The following is a 24,201-nucleotide window of genomic DNA, read 5'->3' on the forward strand; positions in this document are numbered from 1 at the left end:
AACTTCTGGACATCAGAACATTGATTACTCATCTCGAACTGGAAGAATAATTAGCTAGTGTAGGCTAATGCGATAAGCATGAGGTTGTAAGTATCAAGAAAATGAGAATATAAAAATGCAAATGAATTACTTAAAAATCATACAATGTGATTTTCTGGATTTTTGTTTTAGATTCCGTCTCTCACAGTTGAAGTGTATCTATGATAAAAAGTACAGACCTCTACATGCTTTGTAAGTAGGAGAACCTGCAAAATTGGCAGTGTATCAAATACTTGTTCTCCCACTGTACATCAAGTAAGCTAGCTAATAGGAAGTTATATCTAGCTAATGATATTTGATTCACTTAGCTATGGAGTAAAGTTATCTAGCAAGCATCTTATACACAGTGGTCTACTAAGTGTAGGTAGCTAGTTAATGTATTTACATGAATAGGTTCTCCCACGGCCTCAGTTTTTTGGGGTCCTTAGAAAAATTAAATAATCTGCTTTTAGCTTGTATTTCGTCCAATTGTGAATAAAAGAGTGCAAGGGTGAGGGGTGAGCAGAACTGTGGCCTGACTAGAACTTTGGTGATAAGTGACCAATGCAAGGGTGAGGTTTGAAGAGGAGGGGTTGACTTTGACTAGTCTCTATTGTGTTGATATTTGATTAAGGGAGGCTTGAGGAGGAAGAGTGACACTTGATTTGTGCAGGATTGAGACATGACAAGGGGAAGGGACGTTTGAGAAGGAGGAATGAGAGTTCCTAATATGTATTCCGTACTACAACTTCCGCACGCTGCACGAGGTGGAACTTCGAAAGTAGGCAAAAATTGCTTCTCCAATATAAATCCCCGATCACACTCAATGTGAAATCATGGTGAAATTGGCTTATGCCGCGTTCAAAACACCTTGGAACTCGGAAAACTCTGACTTCAGTACATTCAAGACATCTGGGAACCGTTTTGAAAGTTCTACCAACTCGGAATTCGAACTCGGGCCTCATTCTAAAGGTCGACTTTCTGACCTGAAGATCACTGAAGTCATGATTTTCAAGTTCCTGGTTGTCTTGAACACAACATAGTTAAACTCACGTCGTAGTCTCGCGACAACAAATCAAAGGCAGATATACAATGTTTTTTAAAGGAAATTAAAACGTTCAAGTAATAACATGTTCAACTACTTAAGACATTGGCTCGAATCTAAGTTGTGTCTTTAGATTTCTAGAAAACTAATAACCAAGGAAGATTGTTAACTTCTCTCATTGACTTCTCAAAAAACGGCCTAGTCAATTTGGTCTGTTTCGCAAGAGTTCCAATAAGTCTCGCCTCTGGGTTTAGAAACCAGTAGAAACTCCGTGTTCCAAGTTTCGCTTCTGAACTTTTTTTGATTCCTCAATTCCGTATTGTCCTAAACGAAGCAAGAATAACAACAACCAGTCAGTATAATTTCGAAACTAACGTTATCCATATCAAGCTTAGGCTATAAATCGCCAAAAGAAACGCCAATGACTTGGTAACAAATAATTTTGAAAATATAGAATTAAGACAGATACTAGTCAGGTAGGAGATTCCTTGATAACGTTAGCTGCGCTCGGTTGGTCTGCTCCAAACTATTGTGGCGATTGTAAATATTGCATCAAGAAATCAAACAGGTCACTGATAGCATACAACATAGTTTGCGTTTCGCACGTCCTTTTTTATTTTGACAACTCACATTTCTTCGAAAGGCGATGTCTAGAATGCTGAGCAAGGATCTTCCAGATATCGAGGTATAAGGCTACTTTATTATTATGCTCTATCAAATACTGCTGTATCGGAAATGTTAATTCGCATTTTTGTTGCTGTGTCACTTATCACATGTTGCATGTATTCGATAACGAAATAAGTGTCATTATTGACCGTATAAATTACATTGTCATGTATTTATAATTCAGGTGCTTTACCAATACAAAGGGCTTGTTTTGGTATGCTTGTTTGAGGAATAGATCTGTATGTTTCCCACTAAAACAGTTGTTGAAAAAAATGGCTTTATCACAGCAACTACCCCATCATACTTGCAAGACAGTCAAACAATACTGCTACGTTAACGTTGAATAATGGTTCATTGATATTTTGTTGTGGCAGAGACTTTCTGATGTTTTTTCACTATGGACAAGAGGGATGCCTTGAAGTTATTGGGGCAAAGTTTATCCTGTGTGGGTGTTGGTTTGTTTTGAGTTAGTGAATGCAGTTTGTTGTTGTGATGTGTTTTGGAAATAATACAGTCTAATAGAATGGAATATAATGAAATGGGATATAATATTCACATAGACCTTATTGTTTTGCAAAGCAAACCAATGGCATATCATCTGTTGCTTTCTTGAGTCAAACCCAGGCAATGGATGTCTATTGCTGTATTGTTGGCTTTATGCTGCACCTGGTATTGAATCAAAACTAAATTATTTATCACGTTTCCATTATACATGCCCATTTTTCTTCCATTTTATGAAATCCATCACTACTGTGTATGGAATTACTTAATCAATGAAATGATTTACTTTATAATAAATACAATAACCACAAACACGCTTGCATATACGAGGAAGGGATCAGTCTAGGAAGTCCTATTTTACCAGGAGTATTTCTTATTCATTATGGACTGAATGTACAGTCTATTGCGATAATACCATCCACAAGTGTTCTGTTCTGCTAACTAACACACCAGAGAGATCATGTGGACATCACATGGTCATTTCACTGTTCACTTCTGCCTGTTCCAGTGGAATGTGCAGGCTATAGGCCAGGGTCAACTTATCACTTCCTGAGACATTGGAGAAAACTTGCTGTTGTCTAATCTGTTGCTGTGTGTGTTGGGACTTGCTTCTCTACAAGTGTAAACAAACATTACTTTGCAGCATGTAGTACATAATAATGTTTATGAATGACCTATGCTCCCAAAAGAGCAATTCATTTAAGCAAATAAGTCATGGCATACCCAATCTCACATGTTTAAGCATAATAATTGTAGCGTCTACAATTTGACCAAAAGGACAATAAAGGGTATTTTGATGATTGAGAAATCTAATGGCTTTAACTACTTGGCTAGTAGATCATTGAAAATGTGTTAACCATTAGCAAATGAAATGCATCTGAACTGCAAAGGTTTTATCCCTGAGTGAGCTCGGATGAATGTTTTGCTCTTGAGACTGAGAGCCAATAAGTCAATGGGGTTTCATGCTGAGGGAGGAGAGGGCCCCAAGAGGTGGGGGTTATCCTGGAACACTAAACACTGTACATTTCTTGGAAGAGTTTCACATTGCAACTGGCTCTGTCTTTCCACATGTTATTTTTCCCAGGCTAGTGAGTGATTGGTGTGTTAGATCAATTTCATACAACAAGACGACAATGAACTATCAATGACTTTGTGGTTTTAATAGCCTCCACATCTATTAAACTGTTAACTTTGTCTCTAAGAACAAGTTAAGTAAAAATGTGGGTCTGGTTCAGCCAGTATTATTGGGCGGCAGGTAGCCTAGTGGTTAGAGCATTGGGCCAGTAACCGAAAGGTTGCTAGATCGAATCCCAGAGCTGACAAGGTAAAAATCCCCCTGAACAAGGCAGTTAAACCACTGTTCCTAGACTGTCATTGTAAGTAAGAATGTGTTGACTTGCCTAGTTAAATAAAAAAATATTCTAATGAGCTCTGCCCCAAAAACAGGAGCAAATTTGGTTGGACCGGACCAAATCTTTACCAATCGTAGATATCTGTTTCACAAGTTTGGACATCACAGTACATTAACAGCACAGCAAAGTACTGTAGAGGAGTTTAGTACAGCACTGTTAGGTTCTGAACTCACAGATTAAAAACTCACAGGTTAGAAAATGCTCAAACCAAGTTCATTCACTCACTGGGTTATACATCTGCAGAGACATGATTACATATACCCTCTTACCAGGCGGATTCAACTCCTTGCACAACCAGCCAAGGCATCTCTGTTGCTAAACCTCTCACTGGTGTAGTCCTGCCTGACGCTAGAACCTTCGTGGGCGTGGAAGTCTATGTGTGTAGGACTGTCATAGGACTGTTCCTTCTCACTTCATATGACCTGACCTCGGGATGAATTCCTCACCCCTCTGTAGCTGTCCTAACTGGTCAGTGACACAAACCAGACTGTTACCCTTTGCCTCCCTCTTTAGGAGCCATGATATTTACAGTGACAATAACATGTTTAACAGAATGTAAACTTATTGCACTCCCCCTTGTCTCACTCAGTAACTTTCTATACACCTAGTTCTCATCCACCCTCCATTGACTCCAACACATACATTCCTTATACATGTAAAGTCATCAATAAGTTCTGGTATGGTAACATGAATATGTATATTTCAAGCTAGAATCCAACAGTACAGTAAAGAAAAGTATAGTAGAATAATGTAAAATCGCCAACCAGAGCCTCTGTGAAGTGAATAGCAAAGCATCTTTCCCAAGAGCCAGTTAAATTTCGACATTATAGTGTTGTTTACCTGAAAATATCTGCTATTATTTAGCTTTTTAGCACACTTTAGTCGCTTGGATCGAGCTGGCTTAAAAAGCCTTGGTTCAACGCTGGACTGAGGGAATCTAATGGAACCTTTTATGAAGGCAGTAGCCACAGTGGAGTGCAGTAAGTCAAACCCTTCATTAGCATCTTTATTCAGGGACTAATGGCAACAGTGACGTGACCTTCTTCCTGCCTCTGCACTTAAAACCATCACTAAACTACTCCTGCCTGCCATTGGAAATGGCTTTTTAAATCTCATTATAATTGCCATCTCTGGTGCAATTAAATACTACATTTTTTTTCTGCTGCTAGCCATCCCGTCCTCCTGTCACATGTCTTATTTTAATATCCACGGACGGCACCCAGGCACTCATATCAGTTAAATGTGTAGCATGTCTTTTGTGTGTGTGCATGTAAATTATTAAAATCTAGCTGGATTTCTATTAGAGTTGATTTAAAAAAAAAAAAAAAACAGAGCTTGTGTTCCTGTATGGCTCAGTCGGTAGTAGATTAACACGGGTAATCGGGATCCCGAGAGTTTCCCGGGAACACGCTTTGTTTACATTTCTCGAAAAAATAAAATGACAAGACCCAGGAAATATTTTTTGTTTTAAATGCCCAAATGTCGCACTAATGTAATTCCACAAAATACTCAACATGCGCAGCAGCAGATTAGCAAAACATATAATGGCACATTATCCAAATAGTTTGTCGCATGGAAGCTTTTAGCCTGCCATATTTACTTCACACAAAGTCGCCATAAATTAAAAGCACACACATAATCGATATTGCTGGACTGTACAACCGTCCCGAATGCAGTTAATAAACCCTACAGGAAGTCCCTACAGATCGCCTACAAAACAACATGTGCCTCTTTGAGCTCTCATTGTGACTCTTCAGAAACTCCCAAATTTAATAGGCCTATGCACAATTCGCATCCCTTTCGCATACATGACGTCTGTGAACAAGTCAGACAGGCATGAGGGAAAATTCTATCTTCTCCTGTCCCACTGAAACCCAACATCCGGACTCCTGTCTTTCATGAAAATTCCTACCTTCATTCTGTAATCCATAGGCTCCATTACCAAAGCAAGTCTCTTGCTTATGCATGTCAAAATACCGCTATAAAATGTTTTTCTTCTCTGCACTGTTTGGTATTGCTGCCCATATGAGAGCTTCGGTAGAGAATGTGAACAACAAACCGTATGAGAGTAGATATGGATCTTTTTTTAAACCGAGTTTATATATTTAAACTATTCCCACTGTTCATTTCCCATTAACCATGAGCTGATCTGCTATCTGTATAATCAACTCGATTTAGGCAAGTGTAGGAGATATTCTGTCATTCGTTGGAGGTTTTCTAGCAGGCTTAGCAACTTTGGACATTTGACTTTGTTGTTTGACTGCTGTTACAAAGTTTGTGCTTTATACTCATTTTATGTGATGTCGGCGCTCCTGTCTGCCCACACTAGACACCGCTCAACTCCATAGTAAATTGTGAAGTTGATTTTAGTCGGTTATGTCGAGATCGCTACTGCTGAAATGCGCTGAATTAATTTAGGAACATGATAACGCTCTGAATTCGTGAATGGCCTGTTTCCCAATTCACATTGTCCTTGGCAATCATAGATAGTTACTTTATCATGACTACATATCAGTTTCATTTGCTCAAATCTTTACATTGTGGCGCAGCCAAGCCGACCTGGTGGCGCAGCACCTCTCTTATTTGGGGAGAACCCTGGCATAGTGACCATATCTTGGTTTTGAATAGCTTTAAATGGGCTTTTTTTGTTGTTGCTATTTCTTGGGACTCTCTGGATAATTATGAATTATTCCCGGTACTGAAACTTGCTAGATTTTCGTGAAACTATGAAACCATAGTCTGTAGAGCATGGCGCTTGCACGGCCAGGGATGTGGGTCAGTTTCCCGGGCCGGGACGGCAGGGTAGCCTAGTGCGGCAGGGTAGCCTAGTGGTTAGAGTGTTGAACTAGTAACCGAAAGCTTGCAAGTTCATATCCCCGAGCTGACAAGGTACAAATATGTCGTTCTGCACCTGAACAGGCAATTAACCCACTGTTCCTAGGCCGTCATTGAAAATAAGAATTTGTTCTTAACTGATTTGCCTAGTAAAATAAAGGTAAAAATATATACTGCTCAAAAAAATAAAGGGAACACTTAATCAACACAATGTAACTCCAAGTCAATCACACTTCTGTGAAATCAAACTGTCCACTTAGGAAGCAACACTGATTGACAATAAATTTCACATGCTGTTGTGCAAATGGAATAGACAACAGGTGGAAATTATAGGCAATTAGCAAGACACCCCCAATAAAGGAGTGGTTCTGCAGGTGGTGACCACAGACCACTTCTCAGTTCCTATGCTTCCTTGCTGATATTTTGGTCACTTTTGAATGCTGGCGGTGCTTTCACTCTAGTGGTAGCATGAGACGGAGTCTACAACCCACACAAGTGGCTCAGGTAGTGCAGCTCATCCAGGATGGCACATCAATGCGAGTTGTGGCAAGAAGTTTTGCTGTGTCTGTCAGCGTAGTGTCCAGAGCATGGAGGCGCTACCAGGAGACAGGCCAGTACATCAGGAAACGTGGAGGAAGCCGTAGCAGTGCAACAACCCAGCAGCAGGACCGCTACCTCCGCCTTTGTGCAAGAAGGAGCAGGAGGAGCACTGCCAGAGCCCTGCAAAATAACCTCCAGCAGGCCGCAAATGTGCATGTGTCTGCTCAAACGGTCAGAAACAGACTCCATGAGGGTGGTATGAGGGCCCGACATCCACAGGTGGGGGTTGTGCTTACAGCCCAACACTGTGCAGGACGTTTGGCATTTGCCAGAGAACACCAAGATTGGCAAATCCGCCACTGGCGCCCTGTGCTCTTCACAGATGAAAGCAGGTTCACCCTGTGCACATGTGACAGTCTGGAGACGCCGTGGAGAACGTTCTGCTGCCTGCAACATCCTCCAGCATGACCGGTTTGGCGGTGGGTCAGTCATGGTGTGGGGTGGCATTTCTTTGGGGGGGCCGCACAGCATGTGCTCGCCAGAGGTAGCCTGACTGCCATTAGGTACTGAGAGACCATATGCTGGTGCGGTTGGCCCTGCGTTCCTCCTAATGCAAGACAATGCTAGACCTCATGTGGCTGGAGTGTGTCAGCAGTTCCTGCAAGAGGAAGGAATTGATGCTATGGTCTGGCCGTTCCCGAGACCTGAATCCAATTGAGCACATCTGGGACATCATGTCTCGCTCCATCCACCAACGCCACGTTGCACCACAGACTGTCCAGGAGTTGGCGGATGCTTTAGTCCAGGTCTGGGAGGAGATCCCTCAGGAGACCATCCGCCACCTCATCAGGAGCATGCCCAGGCGTTGTAGGGAGGTCATACAGGCACGTGGAGGCCACACACACTACTGAGCCTCATTTTGACTTGTTTTAAGGACATTACATCAAGTTGGATCAGCCTGTAGTGTGGTTTTCCACTGTAATTTTGAGTGTGACTCCAAATCCAGACCTCCATGGGTTGATAAATTTGACTTCCAATGATAATTTTTGTGATTTTTGTTGTCCGCACATTCAACTATGTAAATAAAAATGTATTTAATAAGAATATTTCATTCAGATCTAGGATGTGTTATTTTAGTGTTCCCTTTATTTTTTTGAGCAGTGTATATAAAAACAAATGTATGCACGCATGACTGTAAATCTCTTTGGATTAAAGCATCTCAAAATGGCATTTACAGTACATGTCATATTATTATTATAGAAATAGGTATGATTCTTATGGTAGCTGAGCAGACCCTATGTCTTTCCATAAACTGGTTGTCTGACTTGCAAATGATGGGACCAGGCTAGCTGTGAAGTGTTATTGAAATGATTTAGGCTGCCTTGGAAGATCCTCGTATTAGTTGGGTTTTTGTCCGAGTGCTGTGGTTGCTTATGAGTTGCTTACACGGTGTAGGAATTGGACATCTACATTATTTATTGTTTTACATTTAATCCATGACATCCTCAAGGGCCAATTGGGGCCAACAAAGATAACTGGCTCAGATCCTTAAAAATGCTATTTGAGGATGTGTATTGTAAAACTATTATTGAATGAGGCAGTTTCAGTCCCAGTCAAAGAAGCATATTGTGGTGAGATAAACAGCTAGAGGGAGTTTATGTAAGGCGTTTGCTGTGATAATCTTCAACATCTTGCTGAGTGTACTAGGTACGTGGAGGCACTGGTATCATTTCAAACATACACGCCCAGACAAGCACATCTCAGAAGTGACACCCAAACCGGTGGACCGGTAATTGCACTCCTGGCCAGGTTTGCTCAGATTGCGCTTTTAATCAATCAACGAAGCAGAGATGATCCTTGGGCTTGTCAGAGAGAGAGGCAGAGAGAGAGAGAGCCTGAGAACAGCCAGCTGAAACTGTGTCCTCTCCTTTTCCTCCACTGCACAATTTACTGCCACCTCTGTACCCTAGGGGAGGAGAGCAGTCTCACCTGATCACATGTGACCCCACTGTCTGCTGCAATCTCCGTCTGCAAACTCAATCCCCTCTGTGGAGTTCATACCCCCCCACAGACACCAGGCAGGGCTGGCTTGGCTTGGCTTGGCTTGCTTACACACCCAGATAGCATGTGGCATATTGAACTTTTTTTTCTTTCCTTCTCCTCTCCTCATTACCCCTCCCTCCCTCTGCTTCCATCCTTTCCTCAGAGAGCCTCAGATAAGACCTGAGACTAGACTCACTCGGTCATCAAGCCCTGATTTCTTTTACACTTCATTTACCTTCTGCTTCTGTGCTAATTGTTTTCCGAGCCTCAACATGGCCAGGGACACTTTTCAAAGGCCATGTAATGAGCCTTTGGCACATAGTGCCCATTACCAAAATTAAAGCCTGTTACCGTAGCGAGCGCATGGTTTGTTTCAGGCGTCTGTCTGTCTGTCCTGTCTGTCCTGTCTGTCTGTCTCTGTCTGTCGGTCTATCTCTGTCTGTCCTGTCTGTCCTGTCTGTCGGTCTATCTCTGTCTGTCCTGTCTGTCTCACATACACACGTACAAACCTGTCTGTCCCTCACTCCCTCTTTCTCTCTCGCTCTTGCACACACATGCAAACACACACATGAAACACACTAACAACAATCACACGGTAAATGGCAGGAGCCTTTACCAGGGGATGTCTATGCTTTATGAACTATTGTCGTTGGTTGCCTGGTTTGTTTAACTTGGTGCTGCAATGCCGGGAAGTGAGTGCAACTGATCTGTACTCTGGGATTAGTTTCTTTCACTGTTGCTGGCTCCGTCTGTAGGGGCTAGCAGATGGCCTGTGATAGTCTATTTCATCTCTTTTGATTCAGTGTCTTTTAAGTCTGGGAAGAGAATACATGTTGAGTTTGGTGGGAAAGGCTGTTACTCTGATGTCAAGAGAGAATGTAAATGCACTATGTACAGTTGAAGTCGGAAGTTTACATACACCTTAGTCAAATACATTTAAACTCAGTTTTCACAATGCCTGACATTTAATCCTAGTAAAAGTTCCCTGTCTTAGGTCAGTTAGGATCACCACTTTTATTTTAAGAATGTGAAATGTCAGAATAATAGTAGAGTGATTTATTTCAGCTTATTTCTTTCATCACATTCTCAGTGGGTCAGAAGTTTACATACACTCAATTAGTATTCGGTAGCATTGCCTTTCAATTGTTTAGCTTGGGGTTGAGGTCAGGACTTTGTGGCGATCCTCTCCAATATCTTGACTTTGTTGTCCTTAAGCCATTTTGCCACAACTTTGGAAGAATGCTTGGGGTCATTGTCCATTTGGAAGACCCATTTACGACCAAGCGTTAACTTCCTGACTGATGTCTTGAGATGTTCCTTCAATATATCCACATCATTTCCCCCCCTCATGAGGCCATCTATTTTGTGAAGTGCACCAGTCCCTCCTGCAGCAAAGCACCCACACAACATGATGCTAACACCCCAGTACTTCATGCCTGGGATGGTGTTTGTTCTTTGGCTTGCAAACTTCCCCCTTTTTCCCCCAAACACAACAATGGTCATTATGGCCAAACAGTTCTATTTTTGTTTCATTAGACCAGAGGACATTTCTCCACAAAGTACGATCTTTGTCCCCATGTGCATTTGCAAACCGTAGTCTGGCTTTTTTATGGCAGTTTTGGAGATGTGGCTTCTTCCTTGCTGAGCAGCCTTTCAGGTTATGTCAATATAGGACTCGTTTTACTGTGGCTATAGATACTTTTGTACCACTTTTCTCCAGCATCTTCACAAGGTCCTTTGTTGTTGTTCTGGAATTGATTTGCACTTTTCGCACCAAAGTATGTTCATCTCTAGGAGACAGAACCCGTCTCCTTCCTGAGCGGTTTGATGGCTGCGTGGTACCATGGTGTTTGTAATTGAGTACTATTGTTTGTACAGATGAACGTGGTACCTTCAGACGTTTGGAAATTGCTCCCAAGGATGAAACAGACTAAACAGGGAAAAATCAAATTTATTTATATATCCCTTCTTACATCAGCTGATATATCTCAAAGTGCTGTACAGAAACCCAGCCGAAAACCCCAAACAGCAAGCAATGCAGGTGTAGAAGCACGGTGGCTAGGAAAAACTCCCTTGAAAGGCCAAAACCTAGAAAGAAACAGAGAGGAACCATGCTGTGAGGGGTGGCCAATCCTCTTCTGGCTGTGCCGGGTGGAGATTATAACAGAACATGGCCAAGATGTTCAAATGTTCATAAATTACCAGCATGGTCAAATAATAATAATCACAGTAGTTGTCAAGGGTGCAACAGGTCAGCACATTAGGAGTAAATGTCAGTTGGCTTTTCATAGCCGATCATCTCTACCGCTCTTGCTGTCTCTAGAGAGTTGAAAACAGCAGGTCTGGGACAGGTAGCACGTCCGGTGAACGTGTCAGGGTTCCATAGCTGCAGGCAGAACAGTTGAAACTGGAGCAGCAGCACGGCCAGGTGGACTGGGGACAGCAAGGAGTCATCATGCCAAGTAGTCCTGAGGCATGGTCCTAGGCTCAGGTCCTCCGTGTGAGAGAAAGAAATGTATTTATCCGTTATTTTACCAGTTAAGTTGACTGAGAACTTTCTCATTTGCAGCAACGACCTGGGGAATAGTTACAGGGGAGAGGAGGGGGATTAATGAGCCAATTGTAAACTGATGATTATTTGGTGACCGTGATGGTTTGAGGGCCAGATTGGTATTTTGGCCAGGACACCGGGGTTAACACCCATACTCTTTACGATAAGTGCCATGGGATCTTCAATGATCTCAGATAGTCAGGACACCCGGCACCCTACACAGGGCAGTGTCCCGAATCACTGCCCTGGGGCATTGGGATATTTTTTTTAGAACAGAGGCCCCCCAACACCACTTCCAGCAGCATCTGGTCTTCCATCCAGGAACTGACCAAGACCAACCCTGCTTAGCTTCAGAAGCAAGCCAGCAGTGGTATGCAGGGTGGTATGCTGATGGCATAAAAAAAGAGAGAGAAAGAGGGAATTAGAGAGAGCCTACTTAAATTCACACAGGACACCGGATAAGACAGGAGAAGTACTCCAGATATAACAGACTGACCCTAGCCCCCCCGACACATAAACTACTACCGCATAAATACTGGAGGCTGAGACAGGAGGGGTCAGGAGACACTGTGGCCCCATCTGATGATACCCCCGGACAGGGCCAAACAGGAAGGATATAACCCCATCCACTTTGCCAAAGCACAGCCCCCACACCACTAGAGGGATATCTTCAACCACAAACTGACCATCCTAGGACAAGGCCGAGTATAGCCCACAACCCAAGGGGGGGTGCCAAACCAGACAGGAAGATCACGTCAGTGACTCAACCCACTCAAGTGACGCACCCTTCCTAGGGACGGCATGAAAGAGCACGTGACTCAGCTCCTGTAATAGGGTTAGAGGCAGACAATCCCAGTGGAGAGTGGGGAACCGGCAGGCAGAGACAGCAAGGGTGGTTCGTTGCTCCAGAGCCTTTCCGTTCACCTTCACACTCCTGGGCCAGATTAACACTCAATCTCATATGACCCACTGAAGAGAAGAGTCTTCAGTAAAGACTTAAAGGTTGAGACCGAGTCTGCGTCTCTCACATGGGTAGGCAGACCATTCCATAAAAATGGAGCGCTATAGGAGAAAGCCCTGCCTCCAGCTGTTTGCGTAGAAATTCTAGGGACAATTAGGAGGCCTGCGTCTTGTGACCGTAGCGTGGAGCAAGCCCATGTAATGCTTTGTAGGTTAACAGTAAAACCTTGAAATCAGCCCTTGCCTTAACAGGAAGCCCGTGTAGGGAGGCTAGCACTGGAGTAATATGATCAAATGTTTTGGTTCTAGTCAGGATTCTAGCAGCCGTATTTAGCACTAACTGACCGGTCACTGAAGCCTTAACGTCGACAGACAGGACATGAGCTGTGTAACTCCTGAATGTAGGATTTGGTGGATAAAGTGAGTGAGTGGATAAATGTAAAGCTATCTTAACATTTTCGCATGCTAGAGCGAAAACCCAACAACAGTAGACTGATCCCAGATCAGTTTGTGCTATCTTATCAACTCCATCCAACGTTTGTGGCGAACAGCTCAAACATATTTTGGACCAGGCTACAACAGCAGACTTAACTTAAAGGAGAGACACGACACAACCATGTTGGCTGGAAAAAGAAACGGTTGGTGCCCTTGGTGTTCTGCTCTGTTGGGTGACATGAATACATGCATGACTTAGTGAGTGTACATTATGGCACCACACCACCACTGCTCTTATGTCTCCACACAGACTGGCCAGGCTGTGCTGTGTGGGAGGTCACACTGGGATCCCACTGCTTTATCTCTTTGTCTCAAGGAGAAAGCTTTTGTCTTTAACCCCAAGTCTACAGCAAGCAGCTTGTCACCTACTCTCATTATGGGAATGGTATGGATAATCTGTATGTGGCTGTATTGAAATGGCGTGCTGTGTCGTGACCGGGTCGTCCGTGCAAAGGAACGAGAGTTCATGTGTGAGATAATCCTATCCTATCTAAAAGGTACCGTTTTCCCTGCAATACAGACAGTACACAACCATAGCTGAATAGATTAATATTTCTGTTGAACGTGCCATTTTTTTTATTGCACTGTTTCTCCTCGTAAAGGAGAACAAATGATATCCTTGGCCTATATTTAATATTGCTGACCCAAAGGCTGTTGCTCTATCTCTCTAACTGCAGATCAATATGTGGAAATTCCTTTATTGATTCCAGCAGAAGAGTAAGGATTACAAGCTAGCTAGTTACCTTGGAGGTTCCTCGGACAACCTGATGCTGTAACTTGTCACTTTGATCTTAATAGCAAGTCTCGGCGCACATTTTTTTTAAAGTTTTTTTTTTCAGTGGCTGCCACGATTTATCAGCATTTCTCTGTTTCTCTCGTCTATATCATCCTTGAAATCCAACTTCTCCCACATAGTGACCTCTGACATCACCTATTAAGGAAATGACCTCAAACAGCATTTTTGGCAATTAATACAAATACAAAACATTGTTTAAAAAAGCAATCTGTTAATATGGTTTTTGAACACTCATTTGTTTGCAAGCCTGGTAGCCGTACTTTTAGTTTATGGTTGACACCACTTATTGGCCATTAGCCAATCGGGCGATTCTCAACTTTTTCAAAGCACGTGAATGCATCCAACTAGTATTTATGACTTCACAACTGCTAAATTCCCACCTCCTACTTGGAGTTCAAGGATGATAGACCAGTTTCCCACCTGTAATTACCAGTTGGAGCGCCATTCAAATAGATTTTTCCTAGTTGTATGTGTTAAAAATAGAGAATGATAGAGATATCATCGTCATACCTGTATATATCCCATTATGGCGTCTGTGAGTGCACTGGCAGCTTCATTGAGGCCATCTCCATTTTGAAGTAGTCCATTTTTTTCTTCTATTACTTCTATGAGTTGGCAAACAAACTGAAAGTCTGTATACTGCCATCTAGAGTGTGTTGTTTGAACATGTATAATGCCAAGTATGGCAATTTACTGCCACCTACAGTTATGGAATGTTTGCTTACAAGTATAATTCATTGACACCACTCTATGGTGGTAAATTCCCACTTCCCTCTAGGTTACGAACACAGAATTATTAGCGGGGCAGTTGTGCCTGCCCTTTTCTTTCCTAATCAATAGTTGCTTCATTTTGTGCAATAAATTACTTTGACCTTCATGTTGTTGCTATTTCATACCTCCTAGGACTTGTCATGCAAGATGTATGCCCATGCTGAAGCTCCTGGGTATGCAAAGCAGTGTGTGTGTGTGAGTGAACCCTATTAATTATATTAGTATCAACTCTATTGTTTAATTCAGAAAGTAGGCTTCACCTCCGAGTTACATCTGGAGGCATTAGCTAGCTAGCGCTAGCTCAGTAGCTTCCCTTGTTTTTGTGACCAACTCAACATTCTTTACTCCAATCTCAGCTGACTCCTTCTTGCCTACTCTGTCTCTCTCTCTCCTTCTAGTTTCAAAACTATATGGCTGTAGTCCGGTGAGTCATTTTCAAAAGAAATGAACTCGCACACAGCTATCTGGTGCAGTCAAGTGGCTCAGCATTCCAAAGGTATTCACCTGTTTCTACGTCAAGCTAGGACAATGTTCTATTTCATGTTTTCATGGCCCACGTTCAGCTCAGCAGTATATATAATAAATTACATCTCCAATTTACAATGACATATCAGATTAATACATATATGCACTACTTATGTATACAGTGGGCTACAAAATTACTGGCAATGTACAAACAATAAAAAAATAATTATATAGATAAACTCAAAATACCAAATGTGAGAAATACTGTACTTTATTCATCTTTCAATGGAATCCACCAAAATAATTTATTGATTTCATAAAAAATCAATGTCCTCCAAATCAAGGTTTCACAATTAATGGCACCCTTAAAGATTATTGTAAATAACATCTACCAAAATTAAACCAGGAATGAAATGAGGTAACACGCATGCAATAGCCCTTTGTCATCCAACACCATTATGAAAACAAAAGAACTGGCAGTTCAAAAGAGACAGATGGTCGTAGACCTTCATAAACTGGTAATGGCAACAAGAAGATCCACAAATGATTGAATATACCACTGAGCCCTGGCAGGGCAATTATTAAAACATTCAAAAGATATGGAACAGTTGAAAACCTCATGGGTAGAGGACACAAATGCATTATGCCCCCCAGGATAGGGAGGAAGATGGTGAGAGAAGCAACAAAATCCTCAAGAATCCCTGTGAAAAAATTGCAGGCCTTGGTGGCGTCTTGGGGTCACCAGGTTTCAAAAAGCACCATCAGACGTCACAACCACAGGCTCTTTGGAAGGGTTGCCAGAAGAAAGCCTTTTCTGACCCCAAGACACAGATGAGAGCACTTGGAGTTTGCCAAACGTAATTTAAATTATGACTGGAAGAAGGTGCTCTGGTCAGATGAGACCAAAATTGAACGTTCTGGTCAGATTCAGCATACTAGGAGAGGCACCTCATACCCACGGTGAAATATGGTGGTGGGTCAGTGATGTTTTGGGGCTGTTTTAATTCCAGAGGTCCAGGGGTACTGGTTAAGATTGATGACATAATGAATTCCACAAAGCATCAGGCAATTTTGGCTGACAGTCTGGTTGCCTCTGCCAGAAGGCTGGGACTCGGCCATAGGTGGACTTTCCAACAAGACAATGACCCAAAACATACCTCAAGATCCACACAGAAATGGTTCTGTGACAAAATCAATGTTCTGCCATCTCAGTCGCTAGACCTCAATCCAATCGAAAACCTGTGGGCTGAGTTGAAGAGGGCAGTTGATAAGCACAAACCCAAGAATGTGAAGGATCTTGAAAGTATCTGCATAAAGGAATGGTTCAAAATCCCTCCAAATGTTTTCCTTAACCTTGTCAAACATTACAGGAAAAGACTCCATGTTGTTATCCTTGCCGGAGGTGGTTGCACTAAGTACTAAATGAGGAGTGACGATAATGATGAAATCTTGATTTTGGTGAAATTTATTTTGTATTCATTAAATAATTGTATGATTTTGGTTGGTTCCATTGAAACATTAATGAAGTACAGTATTTGTTGGTATTTTGAGTTTATCTCTATAATTATATTGTTTTTATTTTTTAAAGTATTTGTTGTACATTGCCAGTCAAGGGTGCCAGTAATTTTGGAGCCCGCTGTATATATATTTTTTATGAAACATGGCCTTTTGAAAAGATTTTTAAAGCAGTTTTAGGACGATGAGACTACTATGGTTATCAGAATATAATTTGAGCTAAACCACTATGGTTACCAGAATATAATTTGAGCTAAACTACTATGGTTACCAGAATATAATTTGAGCTAAACTACTATGGTTACCAGAATACAATGTGGACCGTGACTGCTTCCATGCATTGCATAGCACATGGATTGTCCCTGTCTTAGTACATAGTATAGCTAACTAGTATATCCTACACAGTTCTTTGGTGTCTGATACTGTGGCGGGTTAGCGAGTAGCTATTCTGTATGTCCCTCTGCCTCCCTAGGGGTATACTACGGAGCAAGCTAGATCTACTCGGGGTTTTCTAAAGCTAGCTAGCTTCAGTTAGCTTTCCATTCCAGTATAGACTTGATCCGTACTACGACGGTGGATATTGCTCGTCCGCCTGTCGCTAACTCTAGCAGGTTTTTAACTGTGCAAGCATGTCGCACGTGGCTCGTCGAATGCCAAACTCTTCATTGAGACGATGCTAAAACATCAATCCATTGGTAAGCAGGTGCCACATTTTCACCTGTGCCTAAATCAAAATGGAAGACCAGGTTTCTTGCAAATTCAGTTTAGAAGTGCAGTCTTTATTTTGTGCTTATTAATGCACAGACACCTGTTATTACTAAATGTGTAATGTGATAGGTATTTAATAATATAAAAAATATACATCCAAAAACACATTTGAAAAAGTACAATATTTAATCAGTTGTCTTCTTCAAATGAAGAGGATGATGATGCAATCTTTGCAAGATTGAGGGAATAATTTCATTGGTCATCAACTTGCAGCTCAGACACTTCATCCAGGACAAATGTAGTGAGCCCTGAGTTAGCCTAACCCGTAGCTAGTTAGATCTGAAGGATTCGTTGCCATAGCAATTTACCAGGCTAAAATGTGAGCCACATTTGCGGTACCGGTTATCCAAAGTTGAACTTAGAGTTGACCAAAGTTACCTCGCTAACTACATTCATAGTATAGGGCTCATGTCTCATGCCTCGAAGTCTTAGCTTGTGCTTCTCAGGTCCTCACTCAGCCCACCATGTTAATCACTGCTTCCAGTTTGTGAATTGCCCATTCCCTGTGTCCATCATATACCCCCGCCCTCCTTCCTCACCTCCCTCACACCCTGGTTGATTTCCTCTGAGGGCTCGGTCTGCGTTTGCATACCACCGGCCGTTCTGCCTGGCCCGGGCACTTATTGATCTTCCATCTGTTTGGGGCCCAGTGTGATCAGTGTAGAGTGTGAAAGCCAGACACACGCAGGCAGGCCAGGCAGCCTTCTCTTCCTCCCCAGCGGACACATGCGTACTGATGCAGCCAACACTCACAGATGGGCCTTGGTTCCTTGGTTTAGACGAGGCCTTCTGTGCAGAGTGCGTTTAGCGTGGAAGCAGGTCCCCAGTAACTACCCTGCAGTGAGAAAGGTCGCACAAACAGTAGGGGAGGTGTTCTCTTGTATTGTGTAGACACCGGGTGTTTGGGTGACGGCGCATGCGTGCACACATTCTAACACACACTTGACGTGATCATGAGTCTTTTAGGATGTGATCTTAATGGATACAAGTACTGAGCAGCATTGTCAGTTTACTTGAAACAGTAGTGGTACGCTCTGACTGTTTTAGTAGAATGTAGAACCACTGTGAATAAGAGGAGGTGTAAAAACACCTGATATCTTAGGGACTATCTCTGGTGTTTAGGCCTAGTAGGTATTGATCTAAGTGTAGTGTATGGATGAATGCCTAGTCCTCTTGTAAGCGTTATTGATCCCACTGGCCCAGATGTGTAACAGAAAATCCTATAGCAGCATACTAATGGCATCAACTGTGTATTTATTGAGGGATGATACATATGTTAAACCCTGCTGCGGGTCCATTTACAGGGATGCATGTTGTTAACCTAGTTTTTGCTATGGTCAGCTATGGCAATGAGAACTCTCTGCTTTTCTATGGTGCAGGCCAGAGCATCTGGGTTGTGTGCTGTAGGGAAAACTATTTAATACTATTTAAATACTACACTGAACCAGTAAGAACACCCAGTGTTCGTTTGTTGCAGAACATTTTGCTACGGTGTGCCTTACTGAACACTACCCCGCTTCACTCAATCTAGATTTAAACACCATAGGCTGAACCCTGCCTAGTATCCATTTCCCTGTTACTATTCTTCATTTAACCATTTAGCAACCACAGTAGATTAGCCCCTGTCAAACATGGTTAGTGTTTCCTGCAACCCTGCCTGGATCTGACTGCCATGGATCTGTTTCTCTTGTACATTTTCCACTTGAGGAGACCAGGTCAATACAGGGCTGTAAATGGGGTTCTCTGCTGGAGATACAAACACTGAGACAGGTCTATATGCAGTGAGGGAGGGTCTATTTAACATTGAAGACATGGTAATACGATATGTTGTTTTTGTTAATCCTGGTATTTCTTTCTGTCGCTCTGTTTAATACATCATGTTGGAGACCCAAACAGTTTAGGCATGTAAACGTTTCTGGTGATACGAGAGTCACAGTTGTTGAATCTAGTATGTTGTGTTTTAATGTGGAAGCATTTCACAATGTTTCACATTGACCTTATAACTAGAAAAAAAAAACGTAATGTTTAATCGTTTTCTCTCTAATGCATGTTTGGTAGTGCACTGTTTCTGGTCAGTCAGATTCTTGCTAATCTGGTTAGGTTATTGTTCACAAGAACGTTTGTTAATTCATTCTATGGCAGTTTACTCTCCCACCTTTTTGTCCTGCTTCTCCTCTGGGTGTCAAGTACTAATTATGTGTGTTTGTTCCAAATCTTTTGGAACCACTTCAAAGCCAACTGCCATGCGTTCTAAGTTATGGCCGATCTAATGCTTCTAGATCAAAGCAGCTCTGACACGTTGTAGTTGTAAAGGGTGGATATAATAGAAACATAACTATTTTAATAAGATACAGACGGTTAAATCATATCTTTATTGTTATGTTCATGCTGTCAAGACATCATCGTTCCTAACGGATCCCAAGAGACTTGTCTCCGCTGTCAGAATATTTGTACCTTTCGGTCCTTATTGGTTTATACCTGGAGCATGTACCGCTGCCATGTTGCTTTATCTAGACCACACAATGGCAGAAATAGTCCCACAGGCCTCAACAGACAATAAAATAAGAAACGCAGCGGTGTAACTACACTTTATTAGGTGTGAAATGAAAGAATTAATAGGAAGATTTCTGGCGTTGCATAAAGTGTGACATTTCATTTAGCATGACTAACACAGTAGGGAAAGAGACACAGGTTATGTTAGGCCCAGGCCTGGCCTTTTACAATAACACCCCCGTACCTCCATATGAAACAGTCTTCTCCCTTCCACCTACTGTGAAAATATGAAAAGAAAAAGCTTTAATGTCTTGTCACATAGCTTGTGGGACACTAATTGAGGTTGGATGCTGCTACTTTTGTTGAGAAAAGGGTGGGGGGGGGTGATTACATGGTGGATATACACAAAATGCTACTCAGAGATGCACTTTGAATGTTTTATGCTCAGCATTTGCATCAATCGGGGGGGGGGCAATGCTAAAGTGATGTTTGCACCAAGGAAACAGAGGGGGGAAATAATATGTTCTCCAAACCATCTGCACAGTACCTAGAGAAATAGACTCCCAAATCTGCTCCCAAACTCATTTAAACGTTCAGTGGTGGAGAGCTAGCTGCTTGGTCTGGGGGATACACCTGACATAAGACAGCAGAAGCATTTGATAACCAGTCGTCTGAACGTATACCTTCAGATTTTACAAGGCATATTCTTGCCCCCCAAAGCAAACACTGGCTGCCAACACACTCCAATTGATTTATCAATATGTCCCAAGGAAAATATGTAGACCCATACACTGTCGAAAAAAAGGGGAATAAATCCAAAACGGAGGCTTAAATGCAAAAATAAAGGCATTGTATTGTACTTTAATCATGCTATTGTACTATTTACTTGTTTGAATGTATAGATTTCCTCACTAGACCATGTGACATACTGTATACAACCTCAAATAGAAGCCTAGTTTGTGCGTTCACGATTCACTCTGATGATGGCTTGATGCCGAGACATTTGTGTTGTTTTTCACCTTTCACTTTTCTGCACAATCAACATTTTGGGCTTCACAATGTCCCAATAAAACACCTCCATTTTTGCATTTAAACCTCCGTTTCTAGATGTATTTTCTCTTTTTCGAAAGTGTGCGGATCTCCATCTTTTCCAGTATTCCCATTTTAATACTTATGCACCTGGAACAGACATTATTTGGTTTAAAGGACATTTTAAAGAGCACAGACAACCTCCTATCACAGTATGTAGCAACTCTGTAGTTACTGTGAAAACAGTATGCAGTAATCTGAATCCCTAAAGCTGCTTTACATCCTCATATCCACACACGGTCTTTAGAATCCAAGTCCCTGCGGTCCTCCCAGTTTCCCGATCTTTATGAATGATGTTTCATGGATGCGCTATGCTCTACTGTGCACTGCTTAAACTGGAGTGTGTGTTGCATTCATAATGAATACAGTGAAGAGGCTCATGATTGCTGATCAGTGGTAATGCAGGGTGGTGGGGGGGGGGAGTTGATTGTAATGGAAGGTTACATGACTGACGGTTTTGTTGTCACGTGTGAAAATGGTGTTTTGGAAATTTGGTAACAGAATGGCACCAATAGCACAAACTCGGCAGGTAGTCTAGCGTTGAGTGTTGGGCCAGTTAAAGGTCACTGGTTCGAATCCCTGAGCCGTCTAGGTGAGAAATCTGTCAATGTGCCCTTGAGCAAGGCACTTAAATCTAATTGCTCCTGAAAGTCGTTCTGGATAAGAGCATCTGCTAAATGACTCAAATGTAAAACCGTCCTTCTATTACCAGACTTTGCATCTGTACTGTTCTTCAAGGACATTTGTTTTTGTAACGTTTTCTGTGGAAATTGTTAGAAGTAGTCCTTGTGCCTATAGTTATATGGTTTGTTTAACTTTGCTTTTCATTGGTTTTTGTTTGACATACATCTTAAAGTGAAAAATCGAAGTCTCCGCATCACTCTGTTACCGTGGAAATGCCCGTGGGACAACTGCTACCCTGAATGTAGAACAATGAAACCTCCTTACGCAACATATGCAATGCACATTTCTGATTTGTTTTGGGAAACGTACAGGTAAAATAATATATTCTTAGTGAATTAATTGGTATTTATTGCTACTGGAAAAAGGGAATCCCTGAAAAATAGTCATTAGACCATAAGGACTATTTCAACCTCTTAACAGGGATTTTAGCTAACTGTTTTCTAGGATAATCATCTAAACTGTTTTCTAGGAAAACCATCAATTTCCGGCTATGTTTTGTGATACAACTGACATGCATATTTTACTTTTGAGGTATAAATAGTCCCCCCCCCGTTCTGTTTTACTGTAAAGTTGACTTTTTCTCTCACCACCCCCACCTCCCCCCTTCTCCCTCTGTTATCAGAATATCCTGGCCCTGAACCCCCGGGTGAAGAGCCATGCTGATATCTGCTCCACCTCTGCTAAGAAAGTAGAGAAGAAGCACTGGAAAAGAAACCCAGAGAAAGGCTGTGATGTGAGTAGAGCTCCCTAACCCTGAACCCCCCCCCCCCATCACACACATACGAACGCACACCAAACAAGACATATGACTGTCGTAGATGTTGTACTGGTTCCAAATTTAGAGAACCGTGTTTTTCTTGGATCCCCACCTCATCTGACGAGGTTATCTCTGGTAGCTGTTTTTTAACCTTTGCTTGGACTTATGTCAATGTCCACAGCTGTGTCCCGGACACCCTGACAAGATCACACACACACACACGCACACTTCACTGTCACGTCCCTGTCGCACACAAGCAAACACAAAACACACACACAAACACAATTATCTTAGGATTCCAGGCACATGCTGTCAAAGTCTCAGAGAATATCTCCTAAGACCAGCCTCACGGTTTGTTTTTTGGCAGGTGGCTGCAGTCCCTCGTCTGTCCTTGAAGGGAACTGATACGACACTCTGTGTGTGTATGCGTTTGAGAGTGAGTGTACGTGTGCTTGTGACAGTGGTGTGTGTATGCACATGCATGTGCGTGTCTGTGTTCGTGTGTGTGTCTGATGTATACACAAAATAAATTGAAGATGTTTTGTAGGAGAGATTATTCTCTCTCCCTGCTGACTGCTCTGTGCCTAAGTACAACCAGCTAATTCATCACAATAATCAATGGTGATGGATTCTCCACTTTATGTAATGTTGAAAAGCTTAATAGTTAGAACATATGGCGTATATGCGTATATCCAGAACCTATGCACACATTTATGTTCATGGATTGGTGAAGTTCTTTATCTGAAATAACCAAGCATACAGTCTATTGGTCTACTATAATCATGAATAAATATGTGGATGAAGTATTTTAGGTTAATTTGATGAATGTTGTCATATCTTTATCAAAGTAACAAAGCAAGGCGTCAACCATCGAACTGAAAGTGTTTTGGCAACACACAGCATTCTCCCTGATCCCTCTTCCATCGAAACACCCTTCTACTGCTAAACCATTATAGTCCATAGCTGTCTTTTGATTTCTTTTAATGATAGGGTATAGAGCAATCCTATGTAACATATTTATCCGCTTGCGAAGGGCAAGAACGGTGCCCATTTTAATTAAGAAGTTTGTTCAGAACCTGGAGCATCCTTATAAGGGCTCTGGGGGTCAGGACGGATGCGATAGAGGTCACAAACATTATGTGCATCCCAAATGTCACTCTATTCCCTCTAAGTGGTTCCCAAACTTTTTATAATCCCGTACCCCTTCAAACATTCAACCTCCAGCTGTGTACCTCCTCTAGCACCAGGGTCAGCATATTCTCAAATGTTGTTTTTTGCCATCATTGTAAGCCTGCCACACACACTATATTATACATTTATTAAACATAATAATGAGTGTGAGTTTGTCACAACCCAGTTCATGGGAAGTGACAAAGAGCTCTTATAGGACCAGGGCACAAATAATAATATAATAATAATCAATATTTGTGCTCTTAGCCATCTTACATATAAAACCTTATTTGTTAACCTGTTATGGCTGCATCCCTTTGTTCTCAATTTCCGCCTGAAGACATACCCTAATCTAACTGCCTGTAGCTCAGCCCCAGAGGCAAGGATATGCATATTCTTGGTATCATTTGAATGGAAACATTCTGAAGTTTGTGGAAATGTTAATTGAATGTAGGAGAATATAACACAGTAGATCTGTTGAAAGAAAAGAGAAAGAAAGAGCATACGTTTTCTGTTTTTTATTGTTGTAGTATTTACATTTACATTTAAGTCATTTAGCAGACACGCTTATCCAGAGCGACTTACAAATTGGTGCATTCACCTTATGACATCCAGTGGAACAGTCAC

The 24,201-nt window shown here is 42.0% G+C and overlaps 1 protein-coding gene across 1 annotated transcript in view; it reads left to right on the top strand.

The window, feature by feature from the left end:
• Positions 1 to 1,095: 1,095 nt before the first annotated feature.
• Positions 1,096 to 24,201, top strand: part of LOC123991186 (dihydropyrimidine dehydrogenase [NADP(+)]-like) — a 237,911-nt gene continuing 214,805 nt past the window's right edge. The window contains exons 1-2 of the mRNA XM_046292500.1: positions 1,096 to 1,748; positions 22,270 to 22,380. Of these exons, the coding sequence (XP_046148456.1) occupies positions 1,710 to 1,748; positions 22,270 to 22,380 (150 nt within the window). The 5' untranslated portion in view covers positions 1,096 to 1,709. The remainder of the gene's footprint in view (positions 1,749 to 22,269; positions 22,381 to 24,201) is intronic.

Source organism: Oncorhynchus gorbuscha, linkage group LG12 (genome assembly GCF_021184085.1).
Source record: "Oncorhynchus gorbuscha isolate QuinsamMale2020 ecotype Even-year linkage group LG12, OgorEven_v1.0, whole genome shotgun sequence".
Classification (NCBI taxonomy): domain Eukaryota; kingdom Metazoa; phylum Chordata; class Actinopteri; order Salmoniformes; family Salmonidae; genus Oncorhynchus; species Oncorhynchus gorbuscha.